General features: G+C 43.7%; 1 protein-coding gene across 1 annotated transcript in view; it reads right to left on the bottom strand.

Moving 5' to 3' along the window:
• The window catches only part of ERN1 (endoplasmic reticulum to nucleus signaling 1), a 76,234-nt gene extending 65,565 nt beyond the window's left edge, over positions 1 to 10,669 (bottom strand). The window contains exon 1 of the mRNA XM_045836331.1: positions 10,423 to 10,669. Coding sequence (XP_045692287.1) covers positions 10,423 to 10,476 — 54 coding nt within the window. The 5' untranslated portion in view covers positions 10,477 to 10,669. The remainder of the gene's footprint in view (positions 1 to 10,422) is intronic.
• Between the last annotated feature and the right edge of the window lie 9,062 nt (positions 10,670 to 19,731).

Genomic DNA, 19,731 nt, shown 5'->3' with positions numbered 1-19,731 from the left:
ATACAGATGAAAACAAAGGACTGTGCCTATAATCTACACTTCAAAACAGCTACAATGACAAACTGTGCTGATGATCTGCTCAGGACGAGCAGAACTGGAGCTGCCACCTGGGATTTCCTTTCAGTATCAAGTCTGGAGGGGGAACACGGCCCTGCTGGGTCAGGTGCCTGGCTTCAAACAGTGACCTTCCAATTCTACTGGCGTTTCTCAACACGGTTCCAGCAGAGCTTTAGATTGGACCCAGCCCAGTCCAGGTGACACTCAGCGGTGTTTCCTCTTGTTCCTAAACCAGCTGGTGGGGTTTTCTGAGTCACCCATGAGGTCACTGGCCGGCCGCATCCTGCACTGCGCTGTACTGTCAGGCCGTCCAACCAGGCACCTGCCGTGAAGGCCACTCAGGCCATGGAGCTCGTAGCTGCCCAGATATCGAGTTCCCACAGAAAAGGGGAAGGTGAGCCTCACAAACTGTCCCCTCCTACGATTTGCTTCCAACACACACATTCTCACCCTGATAACAGAGTTTCTGTTTATATACTTCATTCCTATATCTTAACTATCAAACTTACTCCTTCCACAAGTTTTTTCCATACCCACACCCCTTGGCTACTTGACTTTGGCTGCAGAAGGCTCTCTGAAAATTCAGAGATAAATTTCACCCATGAGGGTGCTATAAAGGAACCTGGAAAGCAATAGTTTTGATTTCTTAGTTCCCTTAACATATGGATATGAAGAAGGCAACAATAAGTAAGGTAACTGTCACTTTAAATAATTCTAAACATCATATAATTCAGTAACTAAGTGTATTTGAATTAAGGCTAGTTATTACTTAAAGCTGATATTTTTTTAAAAAAGCAATTGGAATGGATAGTTCTCAAAAACAAACAACAACAACAAAAAAATCCATCAGTCCAGAATTACTTGCTTTTTAAGGGTTGGATAACATAGCATATTAAAAAAATATATAATCCTAGGCTCTCTATTTCTAATTCTGCTAACCAGCAGAATGCAGTGATCCCAGTTCCCTATAAAGTGAGCCCAAAGCTGTCTCCAGTCCAGTCCGGGCTCTGTGCTATCACAGGGTGCAGGTAGACGCATTTGCTCTGTACCAGGAGAAATTACTTAATGGTTTCAATCTGGCTGCACATTAGTCACCTGGGACTTAAAAAACAATTTTTTTTAAAGAAAGAATGCCAGCCTCCATTCCTAAAGATTCTGATTTCATTCACCTGGGGTGGGGCCTTAGCATGGGGTGTTTTAAAAGCTCCCAGGTGACTCCTGGTGACTAATTCAGCGCGGGCTGAGGGGCGCTGCCTCAAGTCATGCATTCCTCGCTGCAGCTGCAGCCTCTGTGCAGGTGTTTCTCTCACTCCTAGAGGCCCCTCAGGAGCCTCGGGCCACGGGCTTCAGGAGAAAAGAGATCTGATTTAGTTTGGGCCCAGACTCCTCTGACTCAGCTGGCAAACCCGTCAGGTCCTGGGGACCTGATGGCACTGTTTATTCAGAAAAATGCATGCAGAAAATTCAGTTTCCGTGACAAACACTCCTGCAGCCCAGACACACAATTATTCCCTCCTTGGAAGTGGAGGGGGTGGAAATAATCCACCGGAGAAAGGGGTGGTTTTGAATTATAATTATAAATTAGTCTACTACCTACGGAAATCATGTTTAATACATAAGAGGATAACCCTGGCTCAGGGTTCATTTTTTAACAGTGAAACATCATGCTGAGTGAAAAATGAAAGTGACTTGGAATAATCACAAATCATTTATCTCCCGGGGCCAGGAGATGTTAAAATTAATCTCATTACTGAGAGGAGGAGGCCATCGAGAGGGCGCCGCACACGGTGGGTCCTGTGCACCCAGGCAGAGAGCCTGGGAGCCCCTCTCCTTCCACAGAAAGAAACACTGCTGCCCTGGCCGGGTGGCTCACTTGGTTGGAGCGTCGTCCCAACACGCCAAGGTTGTGGGTTTGATCCCCAGTCAGGGCACATACGAGAAGCAACTAATGAATGCATAAATAAGTGGAATAATGAATGTTTCTCTCTCTCTCTCTCCTCTCTCTCTCTCCCCCCCTTCCTCTTTCTCTCTAAAAATTAATTTAAAAGTTCTAAAGAAACACTATTGATGCAATCCTATTAAAGAATATAGATTACAGCTACAACAACATCTTCCTCTCCCCACAAAAAAATCCACATACCACTCACCTGATAAAACAGCTCCTTGTTTTGTTGGTCTGAACAAGACTCAAAGAGGACTTCTACCAACATGTGCTGAGTGCCCATGGCAGTGAGGATGGCCAGCTCGCCATGCCAAGTGCCACAGAGGATGCGAAGACAAGCAAGACAGGGTCTCGGCTTTCTAGGACAAACTAGCAAGAGAAGTGTAACACCTTCCCCAGGGCATCTTCCTGGCCCCCTCCTCTCTCACTCCTGAGACCCACCTAAGCTAACCTGGGTTCCTCCGTTGTGCTCCAAGGTCCACCGTGTCACTCCCGGTCCCGTCATCACAGACCCTGTGCTCCCTGGTACCGGACCACTTGGGAGGTGGGCATTTTTGCAAAGGCGAACATCTAGGCCCAGCCCGATAACCAGAGGGTTCTGCCTTTTCAGGATTCCTTGAGGAGGTGACTGTACTATGGAAGAATAACTCTGGTTAAGGACTTCTGAGACACGAACTTACAGTTTTGCTATTTCAGAAATATTTCTGGGTGAGCTCTTACTGATCAACATGCACCTGCTTGGATATTATTAGACCTCAAGCAAAAAAAAAGAGCTTTAACTGTGAATTAGGTTTAAGGGTCTCTTAATCTCCTCTCTCTGAGATCACAGCTGGATTTGGCTCCAGTCAGAATGGTCAGTCATGGTGATGGAGAGTCTCAGGTGAAGGCAGCATTTCCAGCTTAAAGCTCCATCTTTCCTACTGAAACAAAGGGTAAGAGGCTACAGCTCTTGCAGAAGGAATAACATTATCTGAACATTTTCCTGAAGCTTACAAAGCTACTTTCTTCTCTTTCCGGTTCCTCTCTAGATCCCATCTCTCATTGCAACTTGATGGGGTTACCTCCTCAGGGTGTGGCTGCAGTAGATGGACTGATTTGTTCTAACAAATGCACCAGAACATAAGCACCGCAGGGTCTGCTCTTCAAAGAGAAGCAGGAGGATTAGGTTCAAGGCTCAGTTCTGCCAATGATGCACAACCTTGAACAGGTCCAAGGTTGCATGACCCTCTCTGGCCTCAGCTTCTTCACCTGCTCTGGGGAACAGAGAAGGGCAGTCATCTTTCAATATGGGAGGGGAAGATGATGGCTGGGAGAGGGACGCATGTGCCCCAAACACCACTCTCGAAGGCTCTAATGTGCGCCCACTGTTACTGAGGGCCACACATTCGGTTCCCTCTGGTGGGCAGGGTGGGGGAGGAATACTGAGACTCATTGGATTAGACCAGCGAGATCCCCTCCAACTGTCTAATATGCTCTGGTCACCTTGGGAGGCATTTACACATTTATTCACACAGGCTCCCATTGCTCACAATATTTCAGGAATTGTTTGCAAATTCCCTTCAAAGAATATACCTTTGAATACCCTAGAAAGTCTATAGTTGGTTTTTAAGAACCGAAAATCATATCCAAGTGCCCCCAGTAAATTGTGCACTCAAGCTGACTAATAATAGTTTTCATCAAAACTTCAGTGTGAAGCACATAAAAGTTATATTCAAGCACAGATCGGAAGGAATTGGGAAATCTTTTAAGTTGTGTAAGGATAATGGGCTTAAGAGTACATATTTTTCTTCTTTGGGGCTCCTTTTTCGTTTTAAAGTTGAATTATTGATTAAATAAATTATTCAATGAAGTACTGAAAAGCAAACAAACTTAAAAAGAAAAAGACTAAGGGGAGATTGTTTTGAAAGAGACAACATTCCTTTGGATGCACAAGTTTAGGTATGTTTGTGGGAAAAACAAAACAAAACAAGAAAGCACCAAAGGCAGTGTGTTATTGCCAGGTGGCGCTGTCATCCTCCCGGGAAAAACAGCTGTACGGACAAGCTGTGTGTTTTAAAAAGAGCAGCCTCCAAAAGATGCATCAACTCTTGATTTACCAACAGTCTTGAGGCAAAAATTGTAAATGGCCCAACAACCAACTATAGAAAGAATCTTGTTTGTGGGAGGCAGGCTACCCTCGAAACCAAACTCAAAAATCACCCTGAGGTGTCTGAGGGTGCTCTCAGGAGCCACATCTGCCACCGAGCTGATGTGAAACCGCCGCAGGACCCACGTGCCCTGCAGACAAGTCACTGAACGAGTCAGAGCAGAACATTTTCTCAGTCGCTCTTGGTACATCAGGTGCCATCCAGAGGCTGCTATGGTTATTTATGTCTTCAAAATATAGGCAAAACAAAGTCAAAATCTTTCATTTTCACTTAAAATCCATACTGCTAAAAGAAGACAGCTTACTTTATTTTTTAAAAGATTTTATTTATTGCCCTGGCTGGCCTAGCTCAGTGGATTGAGCGCAGGCTGCGAACCAAAGTGTCGCAGGTTCAATTCCCAGTCAGGGTACATGCCTGGGTTGCAGGCCATGACTCCCAGCAACCGCACAATGATGTTTCTCTCTCTCTCTTTCTCCCTCCCTTCCATCTCTAAAAATAAATAAATAAAAATCTTAAAAAAAAAGATTTTATTTATTTATTTTTAGAGAGAGGGGAAGAGAGGGAGAGAAACAGTGTGAGAAACTGCTCAGCTCTCTAGCCCGAGACCTAGCCCACCACCACCCAGGCACGTGCCCTGACTGGGAATCAAAGCAGCAATCTTTTGGTTCACAGGCCGGCCCTCAATCCACTGAGCCACACCAGCCAAGGTGAAAACAGCTTACTTTAAAATGGCTATTATAAACCCAATTAAAGGTGAGCTTTGTTGCTTTTTAAAATATCCAATACTGTTTGGGAGGTGGGGGAGGGGGCTATAAAAGAGGTCGTTGGATAACGAATTCCAGTTCTAGGAATTTACCCCAAGGTAGTGATTAAGCACTTAAGATGCCTTCAAGATTTTAACAACAAGAAGGTTTATCATGTCCTTCATAGTAATGAAAATTAAAAACAGCCTCAATATCCACCTGGTTGCACAAATTATGGTATATCTATTCAAAAAAGTATTACGCAGCCAGTGAGAATAATGTTGCAGAATTAAATGTATTGACACAGATAGAAAGATCTGTCATATGTTCCAGTTTAGGGAAGAAATGTATTATCCATGCAAGAGAAAAAAGGTCTAGAAGGATACATATCAAGGTGTTAGTAAATTTGCCACTAGGGAAATGCAAATCGAAACCATAATGAGTTACCACTTCACACCCACTAAGAGAACTATAATCAAAAAGACAGATAATAGCAAGTGTTGGTGAGAATGCAGAGACAGTCAAACCCTCCTACATTGCAGGTGGGAATTAAAATAGTGCAGCTCCTGGAGAAAACAGTCAGGCAGTTCCTCAAAAAGTAAAATATACAGTTACCATGTGACCCAGAAATCCCAGTCCTAGGTATATACCCAAGAAAAATGAAAATATATATATATGGCCATTCAAAAATTTGTATACAAATGGTCATAGTAACATTATTCATAATAGTCAAAAGGAAGAAAAAACTCAAACATTCCATCAGCTGAAGAATAGATAAACAACATGTGGTGTGACCATATAATGGAGTATTATCAGCAATAAAAAGAAATGAAACATTGATACACGTTACTACCTGGATGAACCTTGAAAATATTACACTAAGTGAAAGAAGCCAGTCACGAAAAACTACATGGGGTATGATTCCATTTATGAAATGTCCAGAATATGCAAATCTAATAAATACAAAGTAGATTAGTGGTTGTCAGGGGCTGGGAGGTTTGTGAGAAATGGGAGAGACAGCTAATGTGCTTGAAGTTTCTTTGGGGATGATGAAAGTGTTATGAAGTTGATTGTGGTGACGGTTGCACAATTCTGTGAACTGCACACCACTGAACTGTATATTTTAAATGGGTAAATTATATGATAAGTGAATTATATCTCAATAAAGCTGTTAAATGGTAATAGAGCCCTGGCCAGGTAGCTAAGTGGTTAGGACGTCATCCCAATACATCAAGGTTGCAGGTTCAAACCCTGGTTAGGGCACACACAAGAATTGACAAATGAGTACTAAGTGGAGCAATCAATAAGTGGGGCAATAAGTCAATGCTTCTCTCTCTCTAAAAATCAATTTTTAAAACACGTTAATAGCAGTAATGTTTGGGTAGTAGGATTATAGGAAGTTTTGTTTTAATTTAGATTTATCTTTGCTTTCTAACTTTTCTACAATGAGTATGATTATTTTCAGGGATTAAACAAATCTTCCCATGCTGTCATACAAAAATTTTCCCATGTTATCATTCAGAAAGCACTAAACACATACAAGATTTGAAAAAGGTAACACGCCTTTCGTGATAGTGGAAAAACTGCAAACAATCCATATGACCTCAGCAGGGTGATCACCAGGCAAAGCACAGCTTGCCACCACGTCTACCTGCCTGGTGCCCCAACCAGGGGCTGGGCACAGGAAGCTCAAACACTTTGGGAATGGGTGATAGTTTACTAAAGTGCTACTAAAAGTGACAAATGCTAGGGTGTACTCAGAACATTTTCTAACAGGTTTTATGGTAAACATTCCATGAAAAAAATGAGCACAAAGATAAACACAGGTTTTTACACTGTTGTATTTGTGTGTTTGTATATGAACAAGGATCATAAGATAATCAGAAGCGATACAGTGTAAATGTAACTTAAATTTTTAAAAAAATGAAACAAGGAGCTTATGATCACCTTTTAAAGTCCTACTTTTCCCAATCTGTATCTCGTTAGTCTCATTTAAATACCTCTGAGAGTGTGTTGCTTTGTGGCAGGCCAGCAAACATGGGATATAGACAAAGATAAAGGTAGAAAAAAAATCGCCAGCCCCTGGAAAATACATTCAACCAGCATGTTTCTTATTCATGGACCATGATTCACCGCCCCTGCTTTTTAAGCCAGTATCACATTCTAATCATATTGCTAGGTTACAGGCCCCGAGTTATACATGCATAATAAAAATGTAATCCATTAAAATGATACATTAGGCTTTCCTCCCCTATATCATCTCTTTAGGGACAACATTTGCTCATTATAAAACATCCATGATATTGAACTGAAAGATTATTTTGGATCCCCAAACCAAAGAGGTTTCCAATGATTCTTCAACCAGAAAAACAGAGTCATGGAGTCAGACTCTGAGAAGGCAAATGACTCTATCCCCCAGGCCCATGCAGGTGGTGCTATTCTGCCCAGATGCAGAGAAACCTTTGCGCAGCTCTATTCTGGAATGTGGTCTACCACTGAACTCTCCCAAAAGGACCTCCCCTACACATTTTCTCCTGGGCTCTAAGAAACCATGCTACTGTGGAAAGCCCGGTGGGCAGGCGAGTTAATGGAATAACACACAGACACGCGCACAACTAGTCTCATTTCATGATTAGCAGCCCTGATAACACGAAACATTCTTCCTGTGGCCTCAGCATAAACACTTGCCGTCTCCTATTAGGATAACTCACACAGGTGATCACCATGAGAATACATAATGAGCAAGGACATTTCGAGTTAAGGCCCATGTCTCAGATGATAGTTTCGGTGTGTTTCCATACACACACGGTCCTCAATCATCAGTGACATTTTTTATTCTGCTCCACAACCAAACACTGGTTCCAATCACTATGTCGTACACCTGAAACTAATACTGTATGTCAACTGTAATTGAAAAAAAATTTCATTTAATTGGCTGAATAAACTAACTGTATATATTATAACTGAAGGAATTATTTTGCCGCACGTGCCCCAGAACTCCTTAGCACTTGAGAGAAGGGGCCCTCAACACGGTAAGATGAGGACTACACGACAGTGATGCTATGACACAAACCAACATTAAGTACAAGATCCGGGCCTGGGAAGGAGGGGAACACTCCCTGACTGAATAAGCACATTTGGGATTAACAACCTCAAATCCTTAATCACACTGATGTTATTGCATTTTTGATCTGGTAGCCTCGAGTTGCAGCCCACGATGAGTTAATGTCTGGCTCAAGGAGACACACATTGAAAGAAAATCACAGTATTGCCTCCAATACTGTAGTTATTTCATCAATCAAAAAGAAACAGCCCTGACTGATGTAACTCAGTGGATTGAGCGCGGGCTGCAAACCAAAGGATCGCAGGTTCGATTCCCAATCAGGGCACATGCCTGGGTTGCGGGCCAGGTCCCCTTCGGGGGGCCAAGTGAGAGGCAACCACACATTGATGTTTCTCCCCCTCTCTTTCTCCCTCCCTTCCCCTCTCTCTAAAAATAAATAAAATCTTAAAGAAAGAAAGGAGCAGCATAAAAAAAAGTGTTCCTTGCAGACATACAGTATAAAAAAGACAGAGTAAAAAGCACCTGTGTAGGGGGGGAGGGTAAGGAGAATAAATTTACAATATCATCTATGATGTGTAAGGTGACTCCAGGAGTGTTAGTGTTAGCTGTCCCCGTTGCATATAGGGGCAAACAGAGTCTCTAAGAAGTAAAATAACTTGCCCAAGGACAAAACTAGCAAGTGACCAGTCAGAACTCATGTTTGTTTAATTTTACAGCCCGTGCATTCTACACAACATCACTGCCACCTAGTTTAACTGCACACTTTGCAAAGGGTTCCATTTAGAGTTTTCAAGTAAGAATTCTCACTATGTTTAGGGATTGAAATTTTTACTGAAGTGAATTCTGACCTTTTACCTAAAAAAGTAGTTACACTAAAACATAACCTTTTGATAAGGGTCTGGAATATTTTACCATGAACTCTGAGAAGTTTTTAGATTTCCAAATACAATTTGCAAATATTTACATGAACTGAAACTATATTACCAACTAAAGCTAAATAGTTATTTTTAGCTGTTTAAGCCTAAGTTTTTCAATAACTAAAACACTAGACTCCACTGATAGAACAGCATGGAAATAGGTGGCAAAGAAAACCATATACACCTTGGCCTTCATTATTCGAAATGATCAATTTCCACGCCATACATATGGTCCTTCCGTTTATAATCTTATTTGTGATCAGATGCCAGGCAACAGTTAACCAATCCTAGATGTGGCATTCAAGTTCAAAATCCGACCCTAGTTGTGAAAGTGGATTTTTTTAAATTAGAAGAAAAAATTAACTTACACAAGTTCTGTTGTGAAATGTGCACAAATTTTCTTAAAAAAAAAAAAAAGAATGTGAAAAGGGTAACCTTATATATTCTTCCAGCTGTTTCCAAATCCTTGTTACTCCAAGAGCATGTAGTATTATTTATCTAAAATGCATAATCTCCAACGAGTTCATGCTGTGGCACTCAGGTATACATATGTTAATTTTCCACCGGGACACCTGGCACATGATATCCATATTAAAGAGCACACAGTGGGGGTCATTAAACAGAACTTGCACCAATATACCCTACCCACATCCTGAATGATACGTTTTCTTTTTTTAAAAACACTTACTAGTTTAGTTCCTTCCAACCAGAAGAAAAAAAAACCTAAGTCTGTCCACAAAATGTCCTCCCAGCCATGGTGCCCAAATCCACAGCCAGAGTTGAAGGTCTTAAACAGTTAAGTAAATGTAAACCAGGAGCTTCTCTAAAAATAATTTAAAAAAAAAAAAAAAAAAAAGATGAGCGACGTTTCGGACAGCCCCACAGTGTTCTCACATAAGGAGGCAGTCTTTTATTTAAAGTTTTGAAGCAGCTTCACCGCTGTCCCATATGGAGTCTTAAAAAGAGTCCAATTCCCACAGCTTTAACTTGTTTAACGAAATCTTGGTGTACACAATACCAAAAACGTAAGACAGGTAAGCAGGATCAACTCTTGGGTAAAAATGCTTACTATCTTCTGACTGCATTCGTTCCCCAAAGTTCTCTCACATTAAAAGTTCCCACCAGGACCGTAAACGTAAAGACATTCCTTAGCCCCTCGGTAACAGGGCCCTTTCAGTCCTTTCTCCACTGCCACCGCCAGGCAGAGCCCGCGCCCACCTATGTGGAAGGTCCGGCAGGTGGCCTTCTGGAGACCCCGAAGTGCCGCCAGGGCGACACAAAGTTGGGCACAAGGCTGGCCCGGAGAGGCACTGCTCGTGACAGCCGCGCTGGCCAGCAAGGCCCTTCGGGTGGCGTGCGCCTCGGCGGGGCCGGCCACGGCCGTCACTCCGGCCAGCCAGAAGGCGTTCGCTCCCCGCCGGGCGCCTCCTCCTACGCCCGGCCGGAGTCTCAGCCGGGGCGCATGGGACCTCAAGACGCCGCCGATGAGCTACCGGCTGGAGCCCGGCGTGCCCAGAGATGTCCCCCCACCCCACAATTCCCGGTCACTCACCCTGGGGCCGGGCAGCAGAAGCGCCAGCAGCAGTAGCAGCAGCCGGGTCGGCATGGCGAGAACTCTGCCCCTGCTCCGGTCCCGGCCAGCCGGCTCTGGGGGGCGGTGCGAGCAGGCGGAGGACGGGAGGGGGTGGAGGCCGCGACAACAGCGCGGCGGTGGCCGGGATTCAGTGAACGCAAAGCAAACTAGGCGGTGTCGGCACCCCCATTCCCGACCCTTTAAGCGCCGGCTGCGGGCAGTTCTTCCGGTCAGGGCGGGGCCAAGGGCGGGGCCAGCGTACGCGAGAACCCAAGACTGGGCGGGGGCGCGGCTACCGTGGTGGGCGGGGCCATGGGAGGGGCCTAGGACGGGACGGGTCTCCGGCTGGCCCAGGTCCGGCGGCCGCCCCTGCTGGACATAACCTGGCCTAGGCGTCTGGCGTCTAGGGAAGCCGAGCGATCGAGTCTAGGAGTTTAACCGAGTGCGGGGGAAGGCCGGCAGCCCAGGCACGCTGGCGCATCCCGTCCCCCTGAAGGTCCCACTAACCCCTCTGAGAGACCCACTGCGTCAGATTTGTCAGGGGAAAGGCCAGGAGACTGGCGATGCCGGCCGCCCAGAGCCCCCGCTTCGTCTTCCCACTGTGATGGAATCATGTGCGACCCCCGGAGTGAGGGACATGGGCTGACGGAGGATCCCTGCAAACACAGCTCTTCTGCCCTGCGCCCAGCAGTCGCCTAGTCCGCAGCCCTGGGGTCTGCCAGTTGTGAACCAGCTAGTCTGAAGGCCCCCCGCCTGTTGTTTTTTTTTTTTGGTCCTCAAGAATTCCCCTCAAAGCATGTCCAACAGCCATCAGTTCCTTTTGGAATGAACGACAGCCAAATCATTTGCCAAAAATTATAAACAAAAAAGGAAACCATTTCGGCTGCTGGTGTCATGGTTTTTACGTGGCATCTGTACATGTGACCTCCTGTTGGGCTGACATGTGTCACAACTCATTGGAGGGAGTGAGTGTGCTAAGGTCTCAGACGAGGTCTATTTGAGGGTTGTGGGCTATTAGAGAGCCCAGGAGCTGTTTGGTCACAGGGTCCCACGCTGCCCTCCACTTAGATGGAAGAGAGGACAGAGGACATATTGTTTGAAATGAGTAAACTAGGATTCAGACCACAACGCTGATAGATCCTAGGAGAAAAAAGGTGGGGGGGGGGAGCGGATAGCAACTTCTCTAGTATTTCCTGACTTGCTCATAATACAATGTAAGATTTTTCAAGGTTTGGGGAAAAGAATAAGCAATGCTAAAGAAAATAGCAAAGGAGTAGTGGGGGTACTGACCCAATATCTGGTCTGTGTGCACTATGGATCAATCCTGTGCAATTGTAACACAAATGTTTGCAGTAAGCCAAAGTCCTGTAAGCAGAGTTCCCTATTCCCAACACCCCGTATGCCAGGGCACAAAGGACTAATCCCTCCCTACAAATGCTGGAGAATCCAACATAGCAGCTCCAGAGCAGTGCGAATCTTGGCAACTGTGAAAGTGGCAGACACATTTTGAAAAGTGTAATCTGCATATTTAAATGCAAACAGAGAGGTTTGGAATGGGTGGAGAGATGGGTTAAAACGGAGGCCATATCACTGCTGAGCAGTGTGGCCATGTGCCCAGGCAGGAGCCCTTTAATGATGACCTGGCCAGCTTGCAAGCTGACAACAGGATCTGGAAGACCCCCTGAGTTGGAAGGGAAGCTGGACTGGAAATTGCATCCCTTTCTTTCCCTTCCTGGGAAACTTTCACATCCCTTCTCTGGACCTTTTTCTCAAACAGAGTTAAGTCTAGGAGAGGAACTTTCTGTGCTGAAACTGTGGCAGCCCTTTGACAATGTAAAATGTCACTGTGACCTTGTAAGCACCAGCGGATGAAACACAAAGGGTAATGCTTACCTCGACTGACTCATAAATCAGTTTTAAAGGTCCAATAAAGAAGAAGAAGAAAAAACCATTCCAAGGAGCCTGGATCAGGTAGGTATATTTATCTTGTACTCAGCTGGACCAAACCTCCAGACCGTAACTGCTCCATTGTATGTTCTCAGAATTCCTTATGCACCAGTTGGGTTGTTCTTACATTTAATCAGTTGACATGTTTTATGCAGTTCACTTGACTGGCAACTCGTACTGATAAGCTTTGGTTTTATTTATGGAAACATTGTCCACAGCCAGGCATTGCTTAGACAGTTTTTCTTTCGCTTATGAAAAATTAAAAACTGGCATTATTGATAAATATAAACAGAAATGAAAACATTTTGTAGGGTGCTTTTGGGCAGTAGGGGTGCCCATATTAAAGACCTTTCTGGAAGTTGCATTAAATGACAACCTCTAGCAGGGCAATGGTCATGGTCTTAATGTAAAGATAAACCCTCTTTTTTGCACCAAGGTAGTAAAAAATAAATAAAAATATAAACATATACATCACCAGGACCTGAACAGTATATCTGGACCATAAGTAGTGGGAAAGATTTAGTTAAAATCTTATTTTCACTTCTCTCTGCAACAGTGGTTCCCAAATTTGGAGAGTTTTTAAAAAACTGATTTGTAACACCTTTTTGTGCGCTCTTCCCTCACTGATTCAGAATCTCTAGGGACGGTGTCCAAAGACCGTGTTTTCTAGTTTGTGCAGGTGACTCAGGGCACCCAAGAATCTGGGATCCAGCGTACTCACAATGTCCAGTATTAACCCCTGGGGCCAGGGCAGCCTTTTATTTTAGCAAATGTCGCCCTCTAGTGGAACAAATTATGACCTAGCCTTGCTTATGCCTCGTTTCTGTTTAACACCCTTCAAATTTTCATTCAAAAATGATTATGAGGTTGGTTTGCAGAGAGCTATTTAGTGAGAGGGTAGCTAGCTTCCTTTGAAAGAAAAATCTGGTAAAACTGAAGAGGGAGGTCATGGCTGAAAACTCCAGCAGCGTCTGAAAGGAAGAGTGTTTACCAGCGTTGACTCTGACTTCTTTTTAGTGATCCTGGTGCTGTCACTGAGGTTCCGAACAGACCTGAAGTCACAGCACGTGTGGAGTAATTGTGGGAGAAATGGAACGATGATACGAGAGTGCCTGGTGGCGGCTAACTTCCCATCTCCTTTGTGTCCTGAGGTCTAAGGGAAACTGAAGGAAAGCCGCTGTCGCTGTGAGCAGCTTGGTTTGGTTTTGATCTGGAAACGTTGTGCCACTCATTCTGAAGAACTTCTCTTTGCCATAGAATCTAACCAACTACACACTTTCTTGTATCACAGTAGTGAGTTTCTTCTTATCACAGTTAATATTTATTGGCTGCTTGCTACTGTTTGGAAATGTGCAAAAACACAAGTTTTACATACAGGATCATCTCCCCTTATCTGCGCAGCAGTTCTCTGAGGTGGGTGTTACCAGCCCCATTTCCCAGGTGCCACACTGACATCTGAAAAGGGTAATAGCTGGGAGGGTAACACAAAGCTAGTGAGGGGGCACAACCTCGATTACAGCCCAAGTACCTACATGACTTCAGAGCTTGTCCGGGCCACCTTAGGTGCTAGAATGTGGTCTGCCATTAGCTGATTGTTATTCTTGCCCCTCCACAGCATTATGGCAAGGTAAAATTATGTGACTTGTAAGTGTAGTTAAGCAGTAGCACAGACTGGCGTGTCCCTGGAATATTAATGACAACCAGAAGTTTATACAAATACATGGTCATAAGGGGCACTGTCTCAAATGGCATGTAAATCTCCTGATCTTATCTAGGGGTTGTGAAAAAGAATGTAAGAGAGCAGACGTCTAGGAGAGAAGAGTGAGCTTTCTCCAGGCTTTCTGCCCTGGGGGGTAGTTGAGTCCAATCCTAACCCATTATTTGTTCTGTTTCACACCCATGTGTGCCAAGTCTGTGTCACCATGGTGTCCTTAGGGTCACCAGTATGTTAATATTCTCAAAGGTCCAGCACAGCACCATTGTGGAAACTGTCCTCAGAGTCTCCACTGCCTCGCTGGCCAGTACCTCCTAATCCCCTGGGGTCTGGCTTATTTTCACAGAACTCTCTGGAAACACCTGTCAAGCAGTTCATAAACATTCTTCCTCTCATAACATCTCAGTGGCCATGCTTCACCTTTTTGCCATAGGTCTCTCTTCAGGTCGTGTGTTAACTATTCCTTTTCTTGAACTTTTCCACCTTCAGTATTACCATTTTCTGGCTCTTTTTCCTCCTCCCAGACTGTGGGTTTGTTTTGTTTTGTTTTGTTTTCATTTTTATGTTTGGCTTTTTTTTTATTTGCCAACTTTTTTAAAATTATTGTTGTTCAGTTATAGTTGTCCCATCTTTTCCCGTTGCTCTCCTCTGCCCTGCCTCATCAACTGTGTTTTTCAAGACTTAATGTGTCTACCTTACCCATGTTTCTCAAGGCTTAATATGTTTACCTTACCCATTCCATTTCCTTTCCATCTGGGAGAGTTCATTCATAGACGTAACCAAATGTTAGAGCAGAAAGGAACTTTAGCTATAAATCATCTTCATTTTGGAGATGACTTCATCTTTGACCTCTACATGGATGATTGCCACTCATTTTTTTTTTTTAAGAGAGACAGGAAAGGAAGGAGAAAGGGGGAGAGAAACATTGATGTGAAAGAGAAACATTGATTGGTTACCTCCCATTTGCACCTAGACTGGGGATTGGACCTGCAACCCTTCAGTTATGGGATGACACTCCCACCAACTGAGACACACTGGCCAGGGCTGGCCATTCATTCATTCTTTCAACAAATATCACTGAGGGCTTCTGAGTGCAAAGGATTGGTACCATGAAGGAACATCACAAGAGTTTGCAAGTTGGGAAAAGTGATGGGCCACGCACAGAAATAACCAACATACAAGGCTGGCTGTGAAGTATGAGAAGACAGGAACAAACTCAGAAATAGAACTATGGTGTTCAAGACAGAGACAGGTCTCAGGGAAGGAAGGGAGTGGGAAGGATACAGTAAAGAGGGCTTCATGGAAGAAGTGGCATCTGTGCTAGGCCTTTTGCCAGATTTGACAAGCAAAAAGATACCCTAGGGGGAGAGGCGGACCTGAACAGAGGCTTGTGGAAAGGAAAGCACTGTGTGGGAGTCCAAGCTGACACATCACTGAGCATGTGCTTGGCTTCTACACGAAGGAGCAGTGCGAGATGAGGCTGGGAAGGGAGGCAGGATGGGCCAGCGGGTGGAGGGCACTAAAGTCAGACTGGGCTTTCTCTAGTAGGCAGCAGTGGGACAGGACTGAAGTTGTGTTCCGGGGGAGAGTTGGGGGAAAGGCAGGCGTTTGAGAGACCATTAGGAGACTTCATTTAGAGCAAAAGGAAGGAGGGGACGGGAGAGATCCAAGAGACCTTGCCGAGGCAGCATGGCAAGCATTGGCTAGTCCAGTTACACAAACAAGAAGACTGAGAAGGAATTCAACAAGCGTTTGTCAGACGTTTTCCACATTCAAGGCTCTGTTCTCATTGCTGGGACCAGTGAGGGAGCGAGCACACAGGCCTGGGGCCAGCTCTGTGAGAGGGAAGGTATGCCGTGTGGTGTGGACAGACCTGTTGTCTGTCCCCTAGTGAACACCTACCCAGGCTGGCCCAGCCATATTACTCTGTGGTGACAGCCACCCAGTGATGGCCCCAGACAACACTCTCTCTCCTCCGTGTGCATGCAGCTCTGCCCATCGAAAGGTAGAGCTTATTTCTCCTCCCTTTTAATCTGGACTGGGCCTCTGACTGGTTTTGACGAGAAGTGATATTCCGGGACATTCCAGTGCAGGTTTGAGGCCTGGCAGCTTCCATTTCCTTCTTTTTATAACACTAAGTCTTGGATGCTCCCTCTTGGAAGCTAGCTGCCACATATGGAGAAGCCACATCATCCATACGCAGGCCACGTGGAGAACGGAGTTTCTCTGATCAACGGCTCCAGCTGGGCTCCCAGCTGTGAGACATCTGGCTGAGCCATCATGAATGTTCCAGCCCAGTCAGGCCTCTGAGTGACCTCAGCTGATACATGGAGCCGAAGAACCTCCCAGCTGAGTCAGTTAACTCACAGTTCATTCTGGGAGAGATAATAAAATGGCCGTTGTTTTAAATCACCGAGTTAGAGTGGTTTGTTAGGCAGTAACAGCCAAAACAGCTACCCATCCAGCCACCTTTACCTGAGCCACGGGTAGGCTTGTACCCAATCTAACTCCGACTAGAACCGTGAAAAGAGACTCGTTTCCTTTCTAGCGGCAAAGCCAGGTGTGAGGCCCAGCAGCCGCCTCCATCCTGTAAAGAAAGCCAATTCCAAAGAAAGAAGATGACAGACAGAAGCATGGATGCAGTCAGGGAGCCCTGAACGAGCTTGAGCTTTGATTCTGGTTGACGTGAGATCAGGCTGCCCAGCTCTTCTCCTCCTTTGGCCAAACCTCCCCCTATTTACTGAGCTAGTTTTAGTTGGGTTCCCAGCACTAAAATCAACAGACCCTGACTGAAACCCTGGCTCAGCATTTCTAAGGGCACCAAATCAACAGGATCTATGACTACACCTGGCCTATGGCCGATGTTAATACCATTTTATACACACCACAATGGCAAACATACGAAGTCTGACAATATCAACAATGGGTAGGGGGCAGGCCAATGTGGGAATGCAAATGTGGGAATACAGCATCCACTCTGGAAAATAATTTGCTACTATCTAGAAAGTTGGAAATGTGCCTACCCTACTACACAGCAATTGTATTCTATGAACATACCCCAAAGGAACTTGTTCATACATAAGAATATTCAAAGCAGCTTTGTAACAGCTTGTAATAGTAAAAACTAGAAGCTATTTTAAACATCTAATACAAAGAGAAGAGACATGTAAAATGCAGAGTAATTGTGCACTGAAATGCTACACAGCTGTGAAACTGGTTGCACGGCTACATTACTGGTTGCATTCCATGCAGTGACATGTCACCACTATTTACAATAAAAGGAACAAGTCACTGAAGAATATATACAGTACATTATATTTCTACAAAGCTCAAAATCAAGCAAAACTAAGTAATATACAAATATATGAAGAAAAACTAAAAAGAAGAGCAAAACAAGATAAACTCAAAATTCAGGATAGCGGTTTTCTCTGAGTGAAAGAGAATCAGGAATAAGAAGTTGGCGTCAAAGTTACTGATGATAACTGTTGTTTTTCTTACACTAAGTGGTAAGTATATCAATATTCAGTTAATTATCTCCAAACCATACATATACTTTACATGTATTCTTGTATGCAGAGATAATTCATAATAAAATTTTTAAATAAAATTTTAAAAGGCAAATATTATCACATTGGGCTAAACACTATAATCCAACCACATGCCTAATGCAAAGGACATATGAGCCAAAATAACATAGAAAGGTTAAAAACAGAGGGGTGGGCAAAGTTATTATCAGAAAAACACTGGTCAAAAAAAAGACATGAGTAGCAATGCTAATCTAATGTAAGATGAATTAGAACTCAAAGGCAAAATCCATAATAGCTTAGTGTGTGATTTTACACATAAATATATGTAATCCACAATGGAAATATTACCAGCCACAAACCATAATGGGATAAACAGCATAGCCTCAAAATACACAAAGCAAGTAACAAAAATAATCAAGGAAAATGACTGAAGCATAATTTCATGTTAATTTTTTAAAAGATTTTATTTATTTATTTTTAGAGAGGGAAGGGAGGGAGAAAGAGAGAGAGAGAGAAACATCAATGTTTGGTTGCTGGGGGTCGTGGCCTGCAACCCAGGCATGTGCCCTGACTGGGAATCGAACCTGCGATACTTTGGTTCGCAGCCCATGCTCAATCCACTGAGCTATGCCAGCCAGGGCTCATGTTAATTTTTTATTTTTAAATTTTACAGTGAAGTTAAACCTTTTGGGTGAACAGTTCTAAGAGTTTAGACAAAAGTCCTGTAACCGCCACCACAGTCAAGATACAGGACAATTCTATCACCCTCCACAGTGCCTTCATGCCTTCTTTCTGTGGTCAGATAACCCCACACCCACAATTCTGGGAACTCTTTGATCTGTTCTCCATCCTTGCAGATTTGTCTTTTCTAGAATGTCATGTAAATGGAACCACCTTTGGAGTCTGGGTCCTTTCACTCAGCGCACCTTCGAGATTCCTGAGTGTTGCATGTATCAGGAGCTCATTCCATTTTATTGCTGAGCAGCATTCAGTTGTATGGATGCTCTACGGCTGCTTACCATGCTTACCATTCAGCCAGTAAAGGGCTTTTGGGTTGTCCCAGTTTGGGGGAGAATTCCGAATAATGTTATAAACATTTGTGGACAGGATTTGGGGGGAACATAAATTTTCATTTCTCTTGGGTAAAAACCTAGGGATAGTTAAGTCATATGTATGGTAAGTGTATGTTTATATGATACTTTCTCTGATTTCCTTCCCAAAATGGCTGTACTATTTTGTGTTCCCAAATAGTAATGCAGCAAAGTTCTTTGCTTAGCACCCTTACCATCATCTGGTATTTGAAGCACAATCTTAATACATCACCAGCAGTCAATGACAGTGCACACAATCACAGCGGAGTATAAAAATACAGAGATATGGACAATACAATTACAACACAGCTAAGTTGGAGTTAATAATAAATATTTCATGTCCATATTTGCACGATAGTGAAAACATTTTCACTTCAAGAATTTGGGGAAATAAAAAAACAGGCCACAAAAAACTTTAATATGTTTCTCAATGTAGAAACTGTACCACAATGTAATAAATGCTGAAATTAATAAGAAAAGTTTAAACAGCAATAAAAATAATCAGAGAAATTACACAACACCTGCCAAAATAATTATTACTTTGAATTAAAAAGGAATATAAGAGCCCCCATTCAACTACAAACTTATAGGTTGAAATATTTTCATTACAAAAAAGAAAAATTCCTGATCATGAGCAAAAAGGAAAAAAATTCCCAAGGAAAACATATGACGGAAATGAAGATAACCAGAAATCGTGACCGTTCACTGTTCCTTTTCCCTGTAAATCAAACTGTTAGAGGACAGGGTCATATTCCCATTATCTGCTGGTGAACAGGGCTGGCTCACGGTGTGAGCTCAGTACTGAGAACCACTTTTAGCCTTCCCTAAGTTCAGCCTTCTCTCCTTTGGGCTTCCACAGTAGGCTGCTATTTAAGCCTGTATTAAAGTATTGCAATCACACTGTCCTTTAAAAATAAATATTTAAAAATAAATATTTGTTTAGCACTCAGAACGTGCCAGGAGATTGACATTACTTCATTTAATCATTACAAATTATTTTGGATATTCT

Source organism: Phyllostomus hastatus, unplaced genomic scaffold (genome assembly GCF_019186645.2).
Source record: "Phyllostomus hastatus isolate PE091 unplaced genomic scaffold, TTU_PhHast_1.1 phas_contig_210, whole genome shotgun sequence".
Lineage (NCBI taxonomy): Eukaryota > Metazoa > Chordata > Mammalia > Chiroptera > Phyllostomidae > Phyllostomus > Phyllostomus hastatus.
This window is presented reverse-complemented; position numbering and strand designations above follow the sequence as displayed.